This window comes from Biomphalaria glabrata, chromosome 2 (genome assembly GCF_947242115.1).
Source record: "Biomphalaria glabrata chromosome 2, xgBioGlab47.1, whole genome shotgun sequence".
In the NCBI taxonomy this organism is placed as follows: domain Eukaryota; kingdom Metazoa; phylum Mollusca; class Gastropoda; family Planorbidae; genus Biomphalaria; species Biomphalaria glabrata.
Window position 1 is genome coordinate 61,413,486 of NC_074712.1, and position 23,519 is coordinate 61,437,004.

Below are 23,519 nucleotides of genomic sequence, written 5' to 3' on the forward strand. Positions count from 1 at the left end.
TTTCAGATGTTCCTTCAGAGTTGAAGATAGTTTACTTCCTAGTCCAAACCTCCCGCAGGACGACGGGGGATGGGAGCGGGCAGGGTTTGAACCCACGACCGTCGATAAATCCGAACGACAGTCCAGCGCGCAAACCGCACGACCAGGCAGCCATCCTAATGGCACTTGGGAAGAGAACTTGTACGAATTTGTTTCAGAAATGTGACTCTGTGGGCCTCTGAGTATTTCATCAGGTTTTTCCTTGAATATATTCTCTTTCAATCAGACCCGTTCATTCTTTAATGTTTTCTATTGCTTTCTCGGTCTCTCTATCCTTCTGATAATATATATATATATATATATATATATATATATATATATATATATATATATATATATATGTATATATATATATATATATATTGCCCGTCTCAAGACGAAACCAAAGGCAGTGACTCATATATATTCAACCTGAAATATATATATGTATAATGCTAAGTTCTGAAGATGTATTTTATGGAGAAAAGATATCGAAGAGATATAGTGCATGTTTCTAAAGTCATAAAGCATCCGATATCTTCACCACTTCTATCATAAACTATTTTAAGGGTGGAGTCGAAGGAGGCTCCGATATTCCTTTGACATCAATATCTCTGTTTATTTATTGTAGCGATGCTCAACGGTTTGGGGCCTAGGGACTCAATACATAGCCAAAACGTGTTCCTATGAGACGGAAATAATCTCCGAAAATTTTCAAGTGTAATAGAATTAAACCTCGGAGGATTCATTATGAAATGTGAATGGAGGTTTCAATTGGTCGGGTTAACGTCGGATAGAACCGCGTCACGGGTAATCCTTGTCCCGCTAGCCGTTTTTTGGGCATCCCTGCCCTCTTTCAGTGGTTCTCAAACCATTCTACCGAAGTTGTTGACTGCTTTCCGGTCGTGTTATTTGGTAAAACGTGGATTAATTGCCGTAATTGATCTCATCACAAATTCAGGAAACCGCCTAGAAAAAACTACTGGTTGAGCCGAGCATAATAATAATAATAATAATAATAATAATAAGGCTTGTCTTCCACTGTTGCCTCCAGCCCGCGCACAGTGTTTTTAAAGTGATAATTGTCTCGCATGAATACACTCATAAACTCTCATCAACCTCATCCAAGTTTTTAATTTGTTCGTTTATCTTATTAATTAGCCAAAGTTATATATTTATATATATATATATATATATATATATATATATATATATATATGTGTTTAGAAAATACGATAAACATGCATATATGTAACCCTGACGGACCAAGTAAAACAAAGGACGTTTGGGCCACCAGGCCTTCATCAGCTACAAAAACAAACAAAAAATAACAAACAATTAACACCAAATAGTCTTAAGTGAACGTATCTGTCCGATGTTGTTCTCTATCGAGGCAGAAAAGTAATGAGCTACGCTGGTGTAAAAGCGCGGGAAATCGGAATGGGGTGGAAATTTTTTTTTACTTGGTCCGGCAGGGTTACATATATGCATGTTTTTCGTATTTTCTATACAGTCGTTTACCCCTGCAGCAGTAAATGTTTGGGTTTTGAGTCTTTGATATTTATGTTTACCAGTATGTGTGCAGCATATCATTTTTTAAGACCATAACTAGCTTATATACATTGCATTTTATGAAGCTTCTTCACTTAGGGGTAGGGGCGGACTGGCAATAGGGGCATTTGCGCAAATGCCCGGTGGGCCGGTACCCAAATGGGCCGGTAAGGCCACCGATATGGCCACATCGATGCCACTATGGCACATATCAAATTGTTCAAGGTTTTATTACATTCTCTATAAAAAAAAAAAGGCCCTCTGAGCGAGGTGTTTAAAAACAAATCTTTCACAGACTCTACCGTGTTATACCATTTTAATTTTAACACATTTTCCGAAATAATGTCATAGCCTTTATCCGTAGACAGTGCTACTAGTAGGCTTCATCCTTTTAGCGCCTACATACTTATCGATTGAAAAGCAACATAAGGCCTATATTTCCTATAATGATGTAGAGTTCACTGTATGCATTCATTATTCATATCTATACATTATCAAACTTTAGATAATGATTTAGAGGACAAGTAGATATAGATAATGATGCCTATCGCATGATATAGAATTTGTGGGCCGGAATTTATAGAAATGCCCGGACCGATTATGACATCCAGTCCGCTCCAGCTTAGGGGGTCCATGAACAAGATTTGACTCTATAAATAGGTCCCCGGGTAAAGAAGTTTGAGAACCACTGCCCTATTGTAAAGTTAGGTCATGTGACGTCTCTGCGTTATAAAGTGGCGCTCTCTTGTTATCTGGGTACATATTACGTACTCTATAAATTCTCTCTATGGTCTTGATCTCCACTTATCTCCCCCTTGATAAACAACTTTCAAAAACCCAAGTATACGTATGTATATTATAAGTATCTCACAGAAGTGATAAATTACATTGTCGAGACTAGGACGACCTTCAGGACAACTTGACTTTGAGTCTCGAGTGTACTCCTCCAGGTGGTAAATGTCTGTCATTAAATTCAAAACAATGTTAGTTCTCCGTCTGAAGCCTAACGAGCATTTTTTTCATTTTTTTTTTTTTAGATCTTGCGATCTATATGCCAGATGATGTAAAGGTCATCTGTTTCTGTGGCCCATGGTTAATGAGGGTGTCCTGTGGGGCAGCACAACGACCAACCGCCACTCACAAACAGCCTATATACAGGGATTGCTCTGGCTGGTTGTGAAAGTCGTTGTCTAGGGGGTTGGATCACTGGGAAGCAGCTCCAAACTGTAGTTAAATCTTTCGACGACAGGATCATCTTAATCTTTACCAGTGTAGTAATAACACACTCACCAAAGAGACATACCCCAGAACTTTATCTGTATATATAATTCTCTACCTCGCCCAACCATGCGGGACAAGACGCACGCACGGCGACTCTCTAACCCTCAATAAAAAAGTCATGGAAAGATAACTCTTTTATTTCTGCATGTCGGACTAGAGTTACCCCACGTAACTTTCGGGGGCGACAAAGAGCGCGGCTCGGAAAAAGAGGGGGGGGGGGGGGAGAACAAGTAATCTTCTCTGTATATATAATTCTCTACGTCACCCAACCATCCACCGTCAGTAGCGGCGTATGCTACGTTGAGGGTCGGCTCGTAGTTAATAAATCACTTTATTTAATTCTAGAACATATATACACTAAACGTCCGGCCATTTGATTACTTCATCACAAAGACAGCGTCCAACATGGACTCTACGATGGGAAAAAACATTCATACACTCCCAACTCTCGACTAACTCTAACTTAAGTCTCCAGACTCTAACAATATCCACACTCTCACTCTCTCGGAGTCACACATCTGATGTACCCCTACACACAGGACCTGTTGACCAGAAAGACATGCAAGACATGGTATAGTAAGACTATAATTTTACCCCAATCATTACAATAAACAAACACTGCTTGTAACACCCCCTTTACTTTTAACCAACAATGTCAGTTACCCATTAGAGCTGTATGGCCTAAGAGGCGCCCCTAAAGGTCCCCAAATTAAAGCTGGAACCCCATTGCAGGCTTGGATCTTAAACTTCGGAATTCTTGCTCAGCAGATGCTCGTTGTGCTGGTCACATGCTACCCTAGTTCACCGTCAGATATATTAGTGCTTTTCTTTCTCTAATGACACTTAAGCATAGAGCGGGTGGCTTGAGTCAGACAGGAAGAATGCAGAGTTGCTAGAGTTAAAATCCTTAACTAACATTCACGACCTGATTAACACATGGTTAATACTTAAAATATGTGTAACTTGAAAATGATTATTATGCTGCTTAAACAACATTGTCTGGAAATGAAAGAATAATTCTGTTCAATTTTAGTAGTTGGATAATTCGTAATCCCAGAAAATATCTAATTATGACTTTTGTAGCTGTTAGAAATAAAACTCTCACGAAGAAAGACTATACGTTTTTTTCACAACACGAATGTTTTTTACAAAGCTTATATCAACTCTGTCTGTCTGTCTGTCTGTCTGTGTGTCTGTCTACCAGTCCAAAATTTGTAAACGTTATTTCTCCGACACCCAATCTCGGATCAATCTGAAATTTCCCACACTTATTTCTATTACCTGACAACACAAGGATAAATAAAATGAATTAACCAATTAGCTAATTTTCAATTGGTTATAAATTACTTTGTTTGGTTTCTCAAACAAGGGAATGAAATAGTACTTGACTGAAATGGTGTCAATTAGCTGAATTAGTCCCCTTTATATTAATTGCCGTCTCAAGCTTGGTGCGCACAAACATGAAATAGAAACAATAGATAACTGTACAATCTTCCACGTTCATAGATTCTACGCTAGCAGAGTGGTTATCGCGTTGGCTTAAGAAGCACAAGAAGGCTTTAGATAACAAGTTCAAATTCAGATTGTTCCCTTTTTTTAAATTCATTTTTCTAAATGCATATTATTAGTCTAGACTACTCTAGACTCTAGATCTATTACAAATTTAATTACATGATTGTTTGTCTAGATCTATTACATATTTCATTACATGACTGATCCAATCTGATACAAGTACGCTTAATATAAGATTTCTTTTTTTTTTTTTTCAAGTATTTTTTAAATTTTTGTTCTTTGATTCTAACGTTATGTCCCATCTTTCAGATCGATTGAAAGGTTTAAGATGTTCTGACGGAGTGTCGTGAAAACGAACTTCTCGTCTGCTGTCAATGTTTCCTGTCCGTTCATTAAAAAGTCTTCCCATCATTCTATTTGAGTGACTTCCCTTTTAATAAAAAAAAAAAAAAAGCGTGCTCTTCACCTTCTGTTTGTCATACTACGTAATGATGTTTGACAAGGTCTTGCCTCATGGGTTCACAGAGGTGAGAGGTGAAAGGTCAAGACAGAGTGAAGCTAATGCTAGCTTGGTTGAAACGTCAGTTGACACCTTCGTTCAATGATACAATGGATATGAATATTTTGTACTTGATGGCACGCTTGATGGCGTATATACAAATTAAAGGCCAAAGGGAGACAAGCGAATAAATAACGAGAGAGTAGGTCTACGTACCTTCAACGTCGCAACATGTAGGCAGTTTCAACCAATAGCTCGTTGCCACGTCACAGGTCTGTACCAGGTGGCGACGAGCTATTGGTCTCCACTCCCCGCAGATTGTGACGTTGCAGGTCAGTGGTGAGGTCTACTTGAACGACTGGTCTCGGCTCATTGCTCCCAGGCCGTCGACCAGTACGGGCCCAAAGGCCTTAGTAAAAAAAAAAAGAAAAAGGGAGGGTGAAATATTTCGACACCATCAAATGCTTACATAATGTTTCTTGTATATATCTAAAATATTTAAACAGTAGTGGAAGTCGCAGAATCCTCCAATTAATGTGGACAATATAATGTGAAAAATAAACCTGTAATTACTTAAGCCTAGAAGTCCCTTTCACCATCGGCTGTTAAATTTACCAAATACTACTTTTTATTCATAATATCTTATATTGTTAAATAATAATAACAGCTGTCAGCCTAGATCGACATAAACAAATTACAAAATTAATACACCAACACTTGGCTTTGACACAAAATTTGATCGATAATATAAATCTCCACTATTACAAATACTCGCCACAATAGGTTCTCAAGTCTGCCGATCACTAGGTATACTGGGATAGGCCTATCTTGAATGACACAGTACATTTTAATCGCCCTGATCTGCTGCTCATTGATAAAAAAGAAAAAAAAACAACTCTACTATTATTGACATCTCCGTACCACTGTCTCATAATAAAAAAAAAAAACGAATTGGAAAAACAAAGAAAATATGGGAACCTTGGCTTGGAGATTTAGTGTTTTTGGGAGTAATCCAAAACAATATTATACCCTATTGTTATATCAACCGAGGGGATAATGACAACTGTTCTCACGGAAACATTTAAGGCCCTAGGAACATCCTCGTTGCCTGTCAGAGGGCGCTACCGCTGCAGACCTGCCACATCACCAGAAAAATTCTCGGTGGACACTGATAAAGAGACTACATTGAATTTTGTTTCTCTTTAACGGAACTCGACCCTGGCAGTGCCAGAGAATAAATAAATAAGTCTTCTCTTCTACAGTTTTTTTCCCAAACTTTGTTCCTCAAAGCCTAGATAGGTGTTCTAGGAACTACTGGAATAATTAATTAGTAGAGGCCACCACGTGAATTAATCTCTTTGAAAAAAATAAGCAAGTAGTTCTTCTAAATACTCAGAATGTGAACAGTGTTCCGTAATTGTAATTTCTTAAATATTACGGTATGTATTGACTCGTTTAGATACATGCATTAATTTATAAGTAAACAGAAAATAAACATTTAATATAGGCCAATACTTCATATTTATAAAAGTTCGAAGACTAATGAGGAATGCATTTCCCGTGGCTACGCAGCCCCAGCTGTGACCCACATATTTTTTCACATCTATGGCAAGCATAACCATTGTCTACCAGTGTTCGATTAAGATTTTCTTTCGCCGTCTGCGTCTGTCCTCTGCAGCGGATTTTCTTTTGGTCTCAAATGTGCATCCCTCGGCATTTGTGAGTGACCTCCAGCTGTCTCGTTCTGAGGCTACATGCAAGCAGGTGCTCTCCTCTATGTCAGCTAAGGCAAGTTGGCGCCTAAACCTGGTCTTTAAAGCGTCTTCGTCGGGCACCTCTGTTAATCCGATCATCAAATCATTAAAAAAAGTGTTCTTAGTCAATTTTCATAAAGTAGCAAAACAAGTCCCACCTACGTGTTAAAAAATGACATGCTGATCTCGAGATCACCATTGCGCTTTTACTGGGGAGGGCAGTCAATGATCTCAACAAATATGCTACGAACACATTGTGTCTTCTGTAAAGCTGCTCTAAAACATTGAGTCAGGACCTCGTTTTTGTTTTGGCTTTTGTTACTTTGTTATCCTAGGCATTCGATTTCAGTGTGACTCCAATTTGGGTTAAGTTACAATCAATCTTTCTTACAGCTTAAGAAGCATGAGAAAGGCTGTAGATAAAAAGTTCAAATTCAGTTTGTTCCCTTTTTTAAAATTTCATTTTTATAAATGCATATTATTAGTTTAGACTTTAGATCTATTACGAATGTTAATTACATGATTGTTTGTCTAGATCTATTACAAATTTAATTATCGTCGTATTCCTGAACCCGGGCCCATGAGCAGGGGCTTAATGAGCTAAACGTGCGCCCGGGGCAATCCCATGAGCATCACATAGCAATATTTTTTACCTTTACCTTTACCTATCCTTTAGTCCGTTGGACCGTTGGGGCACCAAGCAGGATTTGTCGACCGTCTTTCTCCATTCCTCCCTGACTTTTGCCTTGTTAAGAACATCTATCAATGGTAGGCCCGCCCATTCTTTTATGTTGTCCTCCCATCGCTTTCTCTGTCTGCCTCTTCTTCTTTTTCCTGGTATTGTTCCCTGAAGGAGGCCTTAGAAATATAGGCATATAACTAAAAAGTATTTAATAATAATATTATACAAATATCCTTTGAATTTATTACCTAACAAACATACCTACAATCATTTCTTTGGTGCCTCTCTGCGTGTGGTGCCCCCCCCCCGCCGAGAGTGGCACCTGGGGCATCGTCTCCCCCTTTCCCTCCCCTCACTACGCCTCTGCCCATGAGTATCTTGCTACACCACTGGGCCAGACATACCAAAGAGCAGCAGTGCTTGTCACGCTTCACTACCCACACATCGCAGTAGTGACATCACTAGCCTTAAAAAATATTTGAAATCACATAGGACATAGAACCTTTAAAAAGCCAATGCATGATTATATTCACAAAAGCAGTAGCCTATTTAAATACTGAACGATTCTCAAATATTTTTAAATATTAAAACTTCTAAACAATATCCAGATTTGGTTGTCTGTCCAAGAAACTAATGAAGAATGATTATCATTATTAAAAAAAGTAACAAGTAAAAAAAAAAAAGAAATACTTTGAAGCAAAGGACAATTAGTACTTTAAACAACTGAGTGACCTTTGTAAGAACGATTTTTTTGCTACTAATAACAAATGAACAATAGCAATGACCTCGATCCCGAAGATTAAGTACAGTGTTTCACATGACTACACAAACCTTGTTTCGACCTGCATATTTTTCCGCATCTCGAGCAGACAAAGCCGTTGCCCTTCGGCGGTCTGTTTAAATTTTCTTTTCGTCTTCTGCGCCTGTCTTTAATAAAGGGCTTTTCTTTGGGTCTCAAATGTTTATTTCCCGCAGCTTATGTGTGAGCTCACCGTCTCTTTCAGGGGCCATCTGCTGCTAGCTTCTTTCCTGTAGGAGAGTCAGGGCGAAATGGCTCCTGAGTTGATCTTTATAGCGTTTTTGTTACATCGTCGTCCTTTAAGCTAGCCAAAGAAGATCGCCTTTGTTCGCCACTAATGACTAATAGATTTAAAAAAAGGATACATTTTACCAACCTCCCCCCCCCCATCTCCCCCCACCCAAAAAAAGTTTAATATTTCATAAAATTAAAAGGACAAAAAAACAAGAGTGTTCCAACTGTAGCAAATTAGATAATCATTCTCTTCCTAAAATATACATCAACTGTCAAATTTTTAGGAAAATCGAGAACCCTGTCCACCCAGGTTTCTCCCATTTTTTGAACCGATGAGGAGTTTGCAGCCTGAAAAGAGGAATTGTGAAGCATTAGTGCAAGCATTAAACACGGTAGACATTAGAATTGTATCTGACAGTATAAAAAAAAAGGTGACATAACACACAATGAAAGTGACGTAATACACAATGAAAGTGACGTAACACACAATGAAAGTGACGTAACACACAATGAAAGTGACGTAACATACAATGAAAGTGACGTAACACAATATGAAAGTGACGTAACACAATATGAAAGTGACGAAACACACAATAAAAGTGACGTAACACACAATGAAAGTGACGTAACACACAATGAAAGGGACGTAACACACAATGAAAGTGACGTAACACAATATGAAAGTGATGTAACACAATATGAAAGTGACGTAACACAATGAAAGTGACGTAACACACAATGAAAGTGACGTAACACACAATGAAAGTAACGTAAAACACAATATAAAAATTGACGTAACACACAATGAAAGTGACGTAACACAATATGAAAGTGACGAAACACAAAATAAAAGTGACGTAACACAATATGAAAGTGACGTAACACACAATGAAAGTGACGTAACACAATGAAAGTGACGTAACACACAATGAAAGTGACGTAACACACAATGAAAGTGACGTAACACACAATGAAAGTGACGTAACACACAATGAAAGTGACGTAACACACACTGAAAGTGACTTAACACACAATGAAAGTGACGTAACACACAATGAAAGTGACGTAACACAATATGAAAGTGACGAAACACACAATAAAGTGACGTAACACACAATGAAAGTGACGTAACACACAATGAAAGGGACGTAACACACAATGAAAGTGACGTAACACAATAAAAGTGACGTGGCACACAGTGAAAGTGACGTAAAACACAATAAAAGTGACGTAACACACAATAAAAGTGACGTGACACACAATAAAAGTGACGTGGCACCATATGAAAGTGACGTGACACACAATGAAATGGACGTAACACACAATGAAAGTGACGTAACACAATAAAAGTGACGTGGCACACAGTGAAAGTGACGTAAAACACAATAAAAGTGACGTAACACACAATAAAAGTGACGTGACACACAATAAAAGTGACGTGGCACCATATGAAAGTGACGTGACACACAATAAAAGTGACGTAACACACAATAAAAGTTACGTGACACACAATAAAAGTGACGTGGCACACTATGAAAGTGACGTGACACACAATAAAAGTGACGTGAGACACAATATGAAAGTGACGTAACACAATATGAAAGTGACGTGACACAATAAAAGTGAAGTGATACAATATAAAATTGACGTGACACATAATAAAAGTGACGTGACACAATATAAAAGTGACGTGACACACAATAAAAAATGACGTGACACAATATGAAAGTGGCGTGACACAATATAAAAGTGACGTGACACACAATAAAAGTGACGTAACACAATATGAAAGTGACGTAACACACAATAAAAGTGACGTGTTACACTATGAAAGTGACGTGACACACAATAAAAGTGACGTGACACACAATGAAAGTGACGTGACACAATATGAAAGTGACGTAACACAATAAAAGTGACGTAACACACAATGAAAGTGCCGTGACACACAATGAAAATGACGTAACACAATATGAAAGTGACGTAACACACAATGAAAGTGACGTGGCACACAGTGAAAGCGACGTAACACACAATAAAAGTGACGTAACACACAATAAAAGTGACGTAACACACAATAAAAGTGACGTAACACAATAAAAGTGACGTAACACATAATAAAAGTGACGTAACACACAATAAAAGTGACGTAACACACAATGAAAGTGACGTGACACACAATGAAAGTGACGTGGCACACAATGAAAGTGACGTTAAACACAATGGAAGTGACGTAACACAAATCTAATTAACATTACATTTCGACACTGTATCAGAATTGATTAAATTCATTTTAATAAATATTAAGACGTATACTAAAATGTAAATATCAACAAAAAAATGATAATATAACTTCATGGAAATTCCTTTAGGATGACAATATCAATGCAGATAACATAGACTTGAAAGTTTTTTGCACTTGGGTTGGTCTTTCCAGTTCTGTTTTGACTAAGTCCAGGTCAAGGACTATTCAAGCACGATTTTATTTTTTCAACTACTTTTTCTCGTGGTTTTTTAAACGTCTGGTGATGAGCCCGAAGTTCGACTCTTGATGAGGTCTTGGTAAACATTTTGATGCGAACCTCGTACATCCGGGACAAATACAGGTCACAAAGGCTTACTTACCGGTAGGAATGGTCGGGTATTGAAAAGGATCTCAAACGTTGAATTCAGTACAGGTTATCTACTTTATAAACATTTAGACAACATTGTGTGTGTGTGTGTTTGTGTGCGTGTGTGTTTGTGTGCGTGTGTGTTTGTGTGTGTGTGTGTGTCTGTTAATATTTGTCTTTGTGGGTTTGTTTGTGTGTGGTGAATGTGTGTGCTATTAATTAATTGATTTACACATAAGTAAAAAAATAAATGCCTAATAGGCAACCCCGTAGAAACTCTACTTTGACAGTATATATTCTTACAACTACATTATCTTAAAATTAAATTTACAGGCTTCAGTGGGAATCTCCGCTATCGACTCAAATGTTTTTTTTTTGTTTTTTTTTCTTCTATTTAGTAAAGTGCTAAATAAATTAATAATCATGTTTAAAAATGTTGCACACTGTCTTATATATAGTTCGTCCATCCTGGTTTGATGATGACCACTTTGTCATCCAGGGGGCTGAATGCTTTGCAATTATTTTTTTTGTGGGGATGACAAGTGACTTTGGGCTTGAATTTGGATTTAAGTGAGTAGGATTCGCGCAACACGTCGACCTCACTCTCTCGCCCTAAAGCCCATCATTTTCCGGAACCAAGATTTGGTCAAGACGTCCAGGGACTAGTCTTAAGTCCTAATGTCCATGAAATATCATCATCTGCATTGTCACTAGTAGAGCTTGATGGTGCAAAGCATCATGGGAAAGGCTTCTGGCAATAGTGAAGCATTACTAGACAGAATTCAAACCTCTGTTGCCTTGCAGATATACCCAGTCATGGGAAAGGCTTCGGGAGTCAACCCTGAGGAAAAATCAGGAGCTGGCGACCCTAAGGCAGTTTGCAGCACCCAGTGCTACACTCTGGCAGAACCTGCGATGCCGCTGACCCCAAACTGTATCGGCACTGCCGTTCCTTTGGATACATCAGCTGCGTGGAGAGGGAGGAACTGATGTGTGGGCGACATCGTTCCGACCACAGCTAATGCCCAGGCATTCATCTCACCAAGATGATCCATAGTCGCTTCGCAACTGAAGGAGGCCATAGAGACTAGAAAGAAATAACCTGAGAAACATCAGCTTCATAAAGTAGGAACTAATTTAAGAAACCATTTTTTTGTTGTTATTATGAAACATGTTTTTATAAGTGTTATTTATTTGGATAAGTGTTTCATTTTTTGTAATACAGTTCCTCTAAATATAGATCTAATAGGTACTAGGAGCTCAACATTTTAGAACCCTTTATATTTCATGAGAGGATATCGTGTTCTGCGCCTGCTTGTGTCCACACTCAATACGTAACGTTGGAATATCAGCCCACGGATAAAGACAAGCATACGCACACATACGCAAGTATAGAATCCTACTATTTAAAATTCACATAAACATAATCTAAAATCATTATATAGATCCATGGGCGTAGCTAGGGGGGGTCTTGGTGGTTGAATATCTCCCGCCCAGAAATGAAATCCCCACCAGATACTCGTTCGGTGCATTGGGCAGCAAGTTGTCTCCACAAAAATCTGTCGTTGGTAATGTCTGAAGCCTCTTCCCACCGTGTGTCTACTGCTCTGAGGTCCTCCATGAAAGTGTGACGCCAAGTTTTACTATGATTTCCCTGTTTCCGCTTTCCTCGTAATGGCCTCCATGTCATCGCAAATCTTGCTATGCGTAATTCATTTTGACAGTGAACATGTCCCGCAAACCTCATACAACACTCTGTCACAACCTCACTAAGTGGTCGACTCCCAGTTCGGCATAGGATTTCCTTAACTGAGACCCGACCTCTATAACTGACTCCTGACATCCGCCTTAGCCATCTTTGTTTAGCCACATTTAGTCTTTTTTTCAATTTCGGAAGATGACTTCCATGCTGACAAGTACGTGGTGTTTACAGTTTATTCCACTCACTCCAGGAATAACCTATTCTAGTTTACAATGAACATCTTCGGAAAGAATGAAGGGTCAGAATGTAAAAAAGATTAATTATGCGCACACACAAACATTCACACACACACACACACAAACATATGGCCGGGAGGGGAGAAAAAAATCTTTCCCCCCAAATTCCCCTCACCAAAACAACTCCATGAGGCGCGGTGGCTGAGCGGTAAAGCGCTTGGTTACCCTACCGGGGTCGTGGGTTCGAATCCTGGTGAAGACTGGGATTTTTAACTTCAGGATCTTCGGGCGCCTCTGAGTACACCCAGCTCTAATGGGTACCTGACATTAGTTGGGGAAAAGTAAAGGCGGTTGGTTGTTGTGCTGGCCACATGACACTCTCGTAAACCGTAGGCCACAAAAACAGATGACATTTACATCATCTGCCCTATAGACCACAAGGTCTGAAAGGGGAACTTTACTTTTTCAAAACAAAATCCTGTCTACGCCCATGTATAGATCTATATAGTCCAATACGTCTCAACACCATGTGCACTATATTGGCCTTGAGCATCATAGCTCTGGGGTACGGTGTTACCAAAGATTTGTGCACATTATAAAAGTGTTTGCGTTACATCACCTGAAGAGTATAACAGCCAGTGGGGACAGAAGAACGGAACCAGTCGAGCAGGTTACCTTTATGTCATTATTCACTGAGATCTCAAATATAAATCTCCGTATGTTTGCTGGCCCAGTTTATGGACACGTGATAGGAGTGTGATAACACTGACCTACATAGGTCTACTAGTCGATCGCGCAGTTTTTGTTTTTTTTTTATCAATGACTCGTCTTTTAAATGACTTTAATTCTTCACTATGCTAATGCCCCAGTTCGAAATAGGCCGAAGCAGGAATCGGCATGCCGCTCTGTTGCTGGCCAAGAGCGTTGGAAATGTGTAAATTGGCCATGAGTCCTATCCAGGGCCGCTGCGATGGCTGTGGCCGCCGGCTTGAGAAATTAAAAAATGCCGCCCCATCCCCCTTTTTTTTTTCTAAAAAAACAAATCCATTAAGACGTTCTAAAAGTGCTCTTTGATTTAAATCCATCTTACTCATATTCGCCTCGTTGTTGTATCCCAGCGTTGGGAAGCGTGGTCGAGAGGCTAAGTGCGCTTGAACTTGGCTTGTCTCGGATACTTAGAAGGGGGCTCGAGGTTCGACACCCGACTCGGGCAGAGTTGCGTTTACTGAGCACCTAAAGGCAGCACGGAAAACCAACTCCTAGATACCCCCTCCCCCCACCCACCGGTCCACAAATGAGATTGGACCAAAGCGCTCTGAGCATGCTATAAGCATGAAGGTAGCGCTATATGAAAGCTATAATAATAATAATCCCTCAAGTACAACTATGAATCATGAACTAGGACCAATTTCGTATTTACGTTCCTACAGAAATGTGACATTTTGGGTTTCTTTGTGACAAACATCAAAAACTGATCTTGTTCTGGCTACTCACTTATGCCCCATGTATTTGTGACGATTATAAAAGTTGAGCTGCGGCAAGTATAATATAATGAATAGTGTAATTGATCATGATCGATATACACTATTTCGATAACTACATGCCCTCCTAATGAAGCCCTAGTCATTTTTTTAACCCTTTCTCTCCGTAATTATTTCTTCAACGTTTCTTCATTTTGCTCATTACTATTTCACTCCCCTGTTATGATTAAGCTTCAATAGTTTTGTTGTTTTTTTATCAGAAAATGTTGTATTTTGTATAGAATTAAATGGGAATGCATGCTCTTTTTATATAACACAGAGTAAAGTTTATAAAATTAGACATTAAATTATTTAAATGAGGTCAAAATCAACGATGGTATCGTCGATTAGGAGAGAAAGAGTTAAAGTTAATCACCTGCCTTTCACATTTAAATAGAGGCTTTGATTGTTTGTTTTACAAGTTCCGGATGTTCCTTCAGATTTGAAGATTATATCATCCTAGCTCAGGGGTTCTCAACCTGTGGGTCGTGACCCCTTTGGGGGTCGATTGACCATTTGCCAGGGGGTCGCCTAAGACCATCGAAAATATGGATTGTTATTGTCTACCCTACAATTCTGTATTTGTGTATGGGGGGGGGGGGGTCGCGGCAGAGTGGGGCATTTTAAAAAGGGGTCGCCGAGCTTAAAAGGTTGAGAACCGCTGTCCTAGCTCATTCCTTCTGCTAGACAGCGGGGTGTTGGAGACGGTGGTTGACTTGTAGCACCAAACTGCTAGTAGACAACTAAACCGCTGAAGGCGTATTATATTTTAACTTATAAAACTTGAAATAACTAGAATAACTTTTTTGGTCTACAAAACAGACAAAATCAACTTGAGATGAAATGAAATAAACTGATATAGTGGTTAGCTTCCTTACAGAGAAGGTCCCAATCGTTAGAGCACCTCTGAATCCACCCAGCTTTAATGGAAACCTGAAATCGGTTGGGGAAATGCAAAGGCAGTTGGTCGTTGTGCTGGCAACATGACACCCTCGTAAACCCTCATTAATTGTTGGGCACAGACGCAGAAGACCTTTACATTATTTGCCCCATATATCGCAAGGTGAGAAAGGAGGGTAGTTTGCTTAACTAATTACTTGGCTAATTAATAATAATAATAATAACAGCTTTTATATAGCGCTACTTTAATGCTTATAGCAGGCTCAGAGCGCTGTGGTCCAATCTGATTTGTGAAAAACAAAACAGTGGGGGGAGGAGGTATCTGGGAGAAGGTTTTCCCTGCTGCCTTTAGGCGCTTAGCAAACACAACGCTGCTTCAGTCGAATGACGAACCTCGAGCCCCCTTCGTAGGTAAGCCAAGCCAAGCTCTAGACTACTTTACTTCACACAATGTTTTTGCCTCTTGAAAAGTAAATTGAATACTGCGTGTTTTCCCGCGCCCCAGTAGGTGCTTCACCAAATTAAATTTATCAAAACCTTGATGAAGTAACCAAGGGAGATCATTTACTTATTCCTAATTCTTAAACAATACAATAATCCACAGTTATTTCCCTTTTCATGTTATCGCGTTCAAAAACACAGACCGAGGGTATTTCCAAAATAATAAATTGTTTTATTTAATTCTTGATAGATAGGAATAACGTGTTGATACACAGAATATTGATAATTAACCAACAAGTGATTGACCTTAGTTCATTTTTAAACTGCCTCAGATTATTACAGAAGATGTTGCATCATTTTCACTACTAAACCTCAAACACATGTCATCGGACATCCGGATAATCGCACCAGACTGTTAATCAAATATATTAATAAAATAAAACGAATTAATCAGTCTTGCAGTTAATGATACATTCGTGTAATATGAATAGCCTGATATTAGAACACAGGACACCCGATTAACCGATATCGACAATACTTATCATTATTTATGCTGTTTAATACATTCATTACATGGTCTTATCAAATGGATTGGAAATAGTTTACAATGAGACTTCTGAATTACAAAATAAAAGCCCTCCCCCCCCCCCAAAGTTCTTCACACATATTGAGGTCTATAAGTCATTATTGACATCTACTAACGAAATGATTAACTCTAAATATTAATTACATGATAATTGTAATCTTCAATTAGAATGTAGATAGGTGAAAGGACGTCTCAGGTAGAAAGAATTCACAGGTGACATGACGTCTCAGAAAGAATTCACAGGTGACATGACGTCTCAGATAGAATTCACAGGTGACATGACGTCTCAGATAGAATTCACAGGTGAAATGACGACTCAGATAGAATTCACAGGTGACATGACGTCTCAGATAGAATTCACAGGTGACATGACGTCTCAGATAGAATTCACAGGTGACATGACGTCTCAGATAGAATTCACAGGTGACATGACGTCTCAGATAGAATTCACAGGTGACATGACGTCTCAGATAGAATTCACAGGTGACATGACGTCTCAGATAGAATTCACAGGTGAAATGACGTCTCAGATAGAATTCACAGGTGACATGACGTCTCAGATAGAATTCACAGGTGACATGACGTCTCAGATAGAATTCACAGGTGACATGACGTCTCAGATAGAATTCACAGGTGATATGACGTCTCAGATAGAATTCACAGGTGACATGACGTCTCAGATAGAATTCACAGGTGACATGACGTCTCAGATAGAATTCACAGGTGATATGACGTCTCAGATAGAATTCACAGGTGACATGACGTCTCAGATGAATTAACGAGACATATGGAATAGTGTCTCAGAACAATTAACTTTACAGCTAAAATGACGTCTTAGATGCGATGACGTATTGGAAAGAGGTCAAAGGTAAAATGACGTCTTAGATAAATTGACGTAACTGAAAACATGACGTGTAAAGTCCATATAGCGGGTTGCTGGCTATTCGACTGAAAGATGGAACAAAAAAAAAAACCCAGACATTTTAAAAGTATAAACGCTGTAATCGGGTTGTTCCGTTGAAGGATCTAAAAGGCTTCCGGTAACATAAACATTTAATAATACAATGCCCGCTATTTCAACTGCGGTGAAGCACGGGAAATTAGCTAGTATATATATAGATTCATATTTATTTTTTTACAATTGCGCACCAAATAAATTGTGTGTTCATTTAAGGCACAGAGCGGACGAGTTTCAACAAGACCATTAAAATAAACAAAGCAGAAAAAAACAACTATTGCAAGCCTTTGTTTCAAGACTTGATACTACACATTAACATCTAGATCTATAGCGCAATCGAGGTTATAAAAGAATTAGTTACACACTTCGAAATTGAATGTTAACCTTTATCGAAACTAGCACTACTACTTGTCCTAAATTTGATTTTCTTTTAAGAATGCAGGAACGCAATGAAAAGCAAGCATATCTACAAGAAACAAACTAAAAAGCGAAAACTCTGGAATACTTAGACATCTAGATCTCACGTTTTGGATTTAAAACTAAATATTTCGACTAGATTATAGATCTAGATCTAGAAAACATTTTGCATGTTCAATGTGCACTTTAAACTAACGGCTGAATCACTACAATGCTACAGTATATCGACGAAGACGAAGGTCTAAATATTTGAGCTTCTTTTTAACATTTTAAGTAACTAGACCTATGATTCTTTTACCTTTTGTAACAGAAAATTCTGCTGATGTAGAAAATTTAAATATATCTAGATGACATCAAGTCACTCTCTAACAACCGCAATTAGCTTACAAATGTCCAATTGGGCCATTTCTTTTCTAAAGTGATTTCGATCTGGTCAACATCCAAAGTGTAGTGAAATTAATATTAAAGGGAGTCTCAAAAAATTGATGGAGTGATGCCATTGTTTCACTTTGTTAAAACCGGTTCTGAACTAGACCTTACACGGATTGAGAGTGGTCTCGCAAGAGCTGACCAGGTCAAGTGAATCGTTGTCAATAAAAACCTAGACTTTTGCAGGCATCTTAACTAGAAACAGACTTAGACTAAAGTCCTCCCGCGCCGTTCCGCGTATAGGACAGAAAGCTTTTCCCACAGAGTTCGTCTTCGAAGGTCATCCACCACTCTTAAAAGATGCCGAAGAAAAAGATAAGTATGGTATCTGTAAGTAGCCAGTCGGATTTCAGTAGCAGCTTAGCTGACAGTCAGGGGTCTACCATGTCTACAGTGAGTGTAAAGCAGGAGAAAGCTCCGAAGGGAAGGTTCAAGGCGCTTGTCCAGAAAATGACACAAGAACAGAAGAAAAATGACAAAACTGGCGAAGACAAGAAAATGAAGACAGACAAAGAGACAGACAAAGGGAAAAAACCCGAGGGAAAGCATGAGACAAAAACAAACGAAAAGAGAATTGATGATAAAAGTTCAACGACTAAGAAAGAGTCAAAAACTGACAAAAGTTCAACGACTAAGAAAGAGTCAAAAACTGACAAAAGTTCAACGACTAAGAAAGAGTCGAACACTGACAAAAAGACAAAAAATGATAAAAATTCAAAGACAAAGAATGAGGTAGATCAAGAGAAGAACAGCAAGAAGAAACAATCCAAGATTACAAATCGCAAAAAAGATAAAAAGACTCCACAATCAACTAAAGACACGGATTCATCAGATTCACCTGACGACACCGAAGACATGAGCCCGAGCAATACAACAGACGCAGGAAAGAACATCGACAGAAGAAATTCCAGCTACGACGGGATAACAATCTCAATACGAAAGAAATATTTTTTAACCCCAGAGGACAGCGACGAGGAAGAAGACGAGGGCGATAAAGGAAGGAGGTCCTCCTGGATTGGTTCCTTCTTTATCCAGATGTTCCTCGGCCTAAGGAACATTCACAACACAGTGGTAAAAATGTTCCGGTCTAAATCGATAGACACCGGAGACGGCGTCGACGCTGTATCTGAAAGCGTCGTCTCGGCTGGCGCTAAGGAAGTGACGAAAGAAACAGACGATGCCAGCGTCTCTACGGTAAGCACACGGCGCAAGAAAAAAAAGTCTAAATTCCGCTGGTTTTGGAGGCGAAAGAAAAAGGGCAAGCTGCGACCTAGGAAGATCAAGAAGTCCAGAGGTCTGTGGCGACGTTTCACGTGGTTTAAGAGGAAGAAGTCAAGCGTACAGGAACCTGGCAACGTTTTGTCTGTAAGTGGGAGGATGGGAGCTGGTTTGGTTTTTGGTTTGAATGTTTTTTGTTGGATAATTGAATGATGAGAGAAAGAAAGAGACAGAAAGAAAGAAAGAGAAATAAAGAGAGAGAAAAAAAGAGAGAAAGAGAGAGAGAAAAAAGAGAGAGAAAGAAAGATTGAGAAAGAAAGAGAGAGAAAGAAAGAAAAAGAGAGATAGAAAAAGAGAGAAAGAGAGAGAGAGAAAAAAAAAGAAAGAGAAAGAAAGAGAGAGAGAGAGAAGAAAGAGAGAGAAAGAAAGAAAGAGAGAGAGAAAGAAAGAAAGAGAGAGAAAGAAGGAAAGAGAAAGAAAGAGAGAGAGAGAGAAAAAGAGAGAGAAAAAAGAAAGAGAGAGAGAAAGAGAGAAAGAAAGAAAGAGAGAGAGAAAGAATGATAGAGAAAGAAAGAAAAAGAGATGAGATATACAGAGGGAGGAAGAGAAAAACAGAGAGAATGAAAGACATATAGATAGAACAAGAGAGAGAAAAAGAGATAGATAGATAGATAGAGAGAGAGAGAGAGAGAGAGAGAAAGAGAGAGAGATTCCAAGACTGAGAAATAAAAAGACTAAGCAAAGAAGGTTCAAATTAGCAGAGAGAGAGATACAGAGAGAGTGACAGAGAGAATGAGAGAGAAAGAGAGACAGAGAGAGAGAATGAAACTTTTAGAAAACAATCCACCACATAGACTACACATACAATGCTAATACGACTAGTTTGGGCAATGTTTCTTATAACAGCTTTTATATAGCGCTACTTTCATTCTTAAAGCAAGCTCAGAAACCTATGGTCCAATCTTATAAGTGAACCAGTATGGTGACGGGGTAACTGGCAGAATGTTTCCCGTGCTGCCTTTAGGTGCTCAGTAAACACAACTTTGCTCGAGTCGGGTGTCGAACCTCGAGCGCTCTTGATAGCCAAAAAAAAAAAAAAAACCCCACACGTGCTTAGCCTCTTGACCACACATCCCACATTACTGTAAGATTTTGTTTTGACAACGTTAGGATTTTGTATTACAGTTTTAGAACTGACTTCCTGGACTTGTCATGCAATTTGAGAACTAACTTTCTAGACTTGTGAGGCAATTAGAGAACTGACTTCCTGGACTTGTCATGAAATTAGAGAATTGACTTCCTGGACTTGTCATGCAATTTGAGAACTAACTTTCTAGACATGTGAGGCAATTAGAGAACTGACTTCCTGGACTTGTCATGAAATTAGAGAACTGACTTTCTGGACTTGTCATGCCATTTGAGAACTGACTTTCTGGACTTGTCATGCAATTAGAGAACTGACTTTCTGGACTTGTCATGCAATTTGAGAACTGACTTCCTAGACTTGTGATGCAATTTAAGAACTGACTTCCTAGACTTGTGATGCAATTTGAGAACTAACTTTCTAGACATGTGAGGCAATTAGAGAACTGACTTCCTGGACTTGTCATGAAATTAGAGAACTGACTTTCTGGACTTGTCATGCCATTTGAGAACTGACTTTCTGGACTTGTCATGCAATTAGAGAACTGACTTTCTGGACTTGTCATGCAATTTGAGAACTGACTTCCTAGACTTGTGATGCAATTTAAGAACTGACTTCCTAGACTTGTGATGCAATTTGAGAACTAACTTTCTAGACTTGTGAGGCAATTAGAGAACTGACTTCCTGGACTTGTCATGCAATTAGAGAACTGACTTCCTGGCCTTGTCATGCAATTAGAGAACTGACTTTCTGGACTTGTGATGCAATTTGAGAACTGACTTCCTAGACTTGTCATACAATTTAAGAACTGACTTCCTAGACTTGTGAGGCAATTAGAGAACTGACTTCCTAGACTTGTCATGCAATTAGAGAACTGACTTCCTAGACTTGTAATGCAATTAGAGAACTGACTTCCTAGACTTGTAATGCAATTAGAGAACTGACTTTCTGGACTTGTGATGCAATTAGAGAACTGACTTTCTGGACTTGTGAGGCAATTAGAGAACTGAGTTCCTAGACTTGTAATGCAATTAGAGAACTGACTTTCTGGACTTGTGAGGCAATTAGAGAACTGAGTTCCTAGACTTGTAATGCAATTAGAGAACTGACTTTCTGGACTTGTATTGCAATACTAGAAGAAATATTAATTAATTCAATATTTTAAATCTCCTTCTCAGGCTGCAATGACCTAAGGCAGGAAACAAAAACTGATCAAGAAATCTTCCACGTTGCTTGATTGTAAAGCCTATCCACCGGCAACCACGTACACAACAGGCCAGAAGAGCTCTAAAGGACTTCTTTTTCTGGACACTATACTATAAGTGAACCCGAAAGACATTTTGACTTGTGTTACCAGAAGGTCGAAGCATGTTTTTATAACTTAAATACTTTGACAAACTTGATCTGTACACGGATAGACGAAAGTGTAAAACCTGAAATGAAAATTACCAAGAAGTCCTGATGCTGACATTAGGTTAGACTACGATATTTATCAAGTGCTGCAGATCTTCAAGGGATTTTACTTGCGAGTTCCAGAATACTCTTCAGAAATAAAGATTTTTCTGTTCTAGAACTGTATTTTCAAACTGTGGCCAGCGTACCACTATCGAAGTTCAAGCCATACTCATGATGGCCTTGATTTTCCCCGAAACAATGTCTCGATCTTTCTGGGGTTTTTTTTTCTAGCTTTTATATCGCTAGATTCGTTGAGCAAAATTTGTGTAGTATTTAGGGGATGAAGGCAGGTATGTTTCTAGCCCTGGACACTTGTGACGACTCTCTTGAGCCGTACCACACGACCTTGCTGCCACATTTCGGGTTACCTGACCCTGACCACCTGTTTTTATTCAGAAATATTTTATTTCTTATAGCAAGCTCTGTGTGTTATGGTCCATTATACTTACCCGCCAGTAGGGCTGTGGGGGGGAGGTGGTATCTATGAGAAGGTTTCCGTGTTGCCTTTAGGAGGCACTCAGTAATTACAGCTCAAGTTGGGATTCAAACTGGTAACCAAGAGGTTTTGCCACGTATCCCATCCCAACAATACGTGCAGGGCTTATAAAAACAATTGTATTCTAACTTTTGAACCGAGAATGTGCAGTGCGGTCCTTAATCTCGTGGCCCGACAAAGTCGACCAGACCTTACGAAAACGTCGAATTATTACTTCTTTAAACAGGCGTTTTATTTTAAGTCTTTTTAACGAGGAAGTGGAACAAAAACATGACGTTTAGTAGAAATAAAATGAAGATCTAAGCTTTAGCAAGACTGCAAGTAAATGAATGAAGGACTACGCAAGTAAAGTAAATATACTACGTGTACTAAAGTAACCAAAGTAACTACAGAAAGTAACTTCAGAGCACTGACATACGACAATATGTATTTCATATAGTATAGTAATGAACAGAGCACGCAAGAGACTAATAAATCATGTTTAAAAGTTCCACAAACTGCCCACAGCTAGAACATTCCAAGTGATCTCTGATCTTATTGCCTTCATGGCTTTGTAGGGGGAGATGGTGTCTAAGAGAAGGCTACACAGCTATTCTGCATTGAAGCTCTCACTTAAACAAGGGGATTGACTTACAGACTTAAACTAACAACCACATTCAATCATCAAAAAATTTTCAAAGAATTTAAATATCTATATTTAAAAAAAAAGTGAAATCAGCTACATTACGTTAAAGAAAATATGTAAATTATGAAAAGTTGTTTTATAAGAACGATATCTTAACAGTTTAATTTCTTTTGTATTTTGTGCCACAATGTCCATAACACAGTACAGACTACTCTGCAGCATTTGTATTTAAAGATTGTACTTAACTTACTCATCGATTTCAAATCACACGGTCCAGATCATCTTTGTTTAATAATTTCCATTTTAAAAAATGACCAAACAGAAAGGATTGACTTAATACATCTATTCTTTTGAAACTCATCTTTTTACTTGTATACCTTATACATTGTAGACATATATTACTGTTATATTTGACAGGTTTGATGTGCTACAAATAAAGATGATATAGTA

The 23,519-nt window shown here is 38.7% G+C and overlaps 1 protein-coding gene across 2 annotated transcripts; it reads left to right on the forward strand.

The window, feature by feature from the left end:
- The first annotated feature begins 17,512 nt into the window (after positions 1 to 17,512).
- On the forward strand, positions 17,513 to 23,519 carry LOC106072855 (dentin sialophosphoprotein-like). 2 transcript variants are annotated; one of them, XM_013233305.2, is made up of 2 exons: positions 17,513 to 19,496; positions 21,672 to 23,519. In XM_013233305.2, the coding sequence occupies exons 1-2, from the start codon at positions 18,432 to 18,434 to the stop codon at positions 21,684 to 21,686; spliced, it is 1,080 nt and encodes a 359-aa protein (XP_013088759.2). In that variant the 5' UTR covers positions 17,513 to 18,431; the 3' UTR covers positions 21,687 to 23,519. The 2 variants fall into 2 exon arrangements, with proteins under 2 accessions (XP_013088759.2, XP_055877768.1); XM_056021793.1 differs by lacking the exon at positions 21,672 to 23,519 and adding an exon at positions 20,535 to 20,893.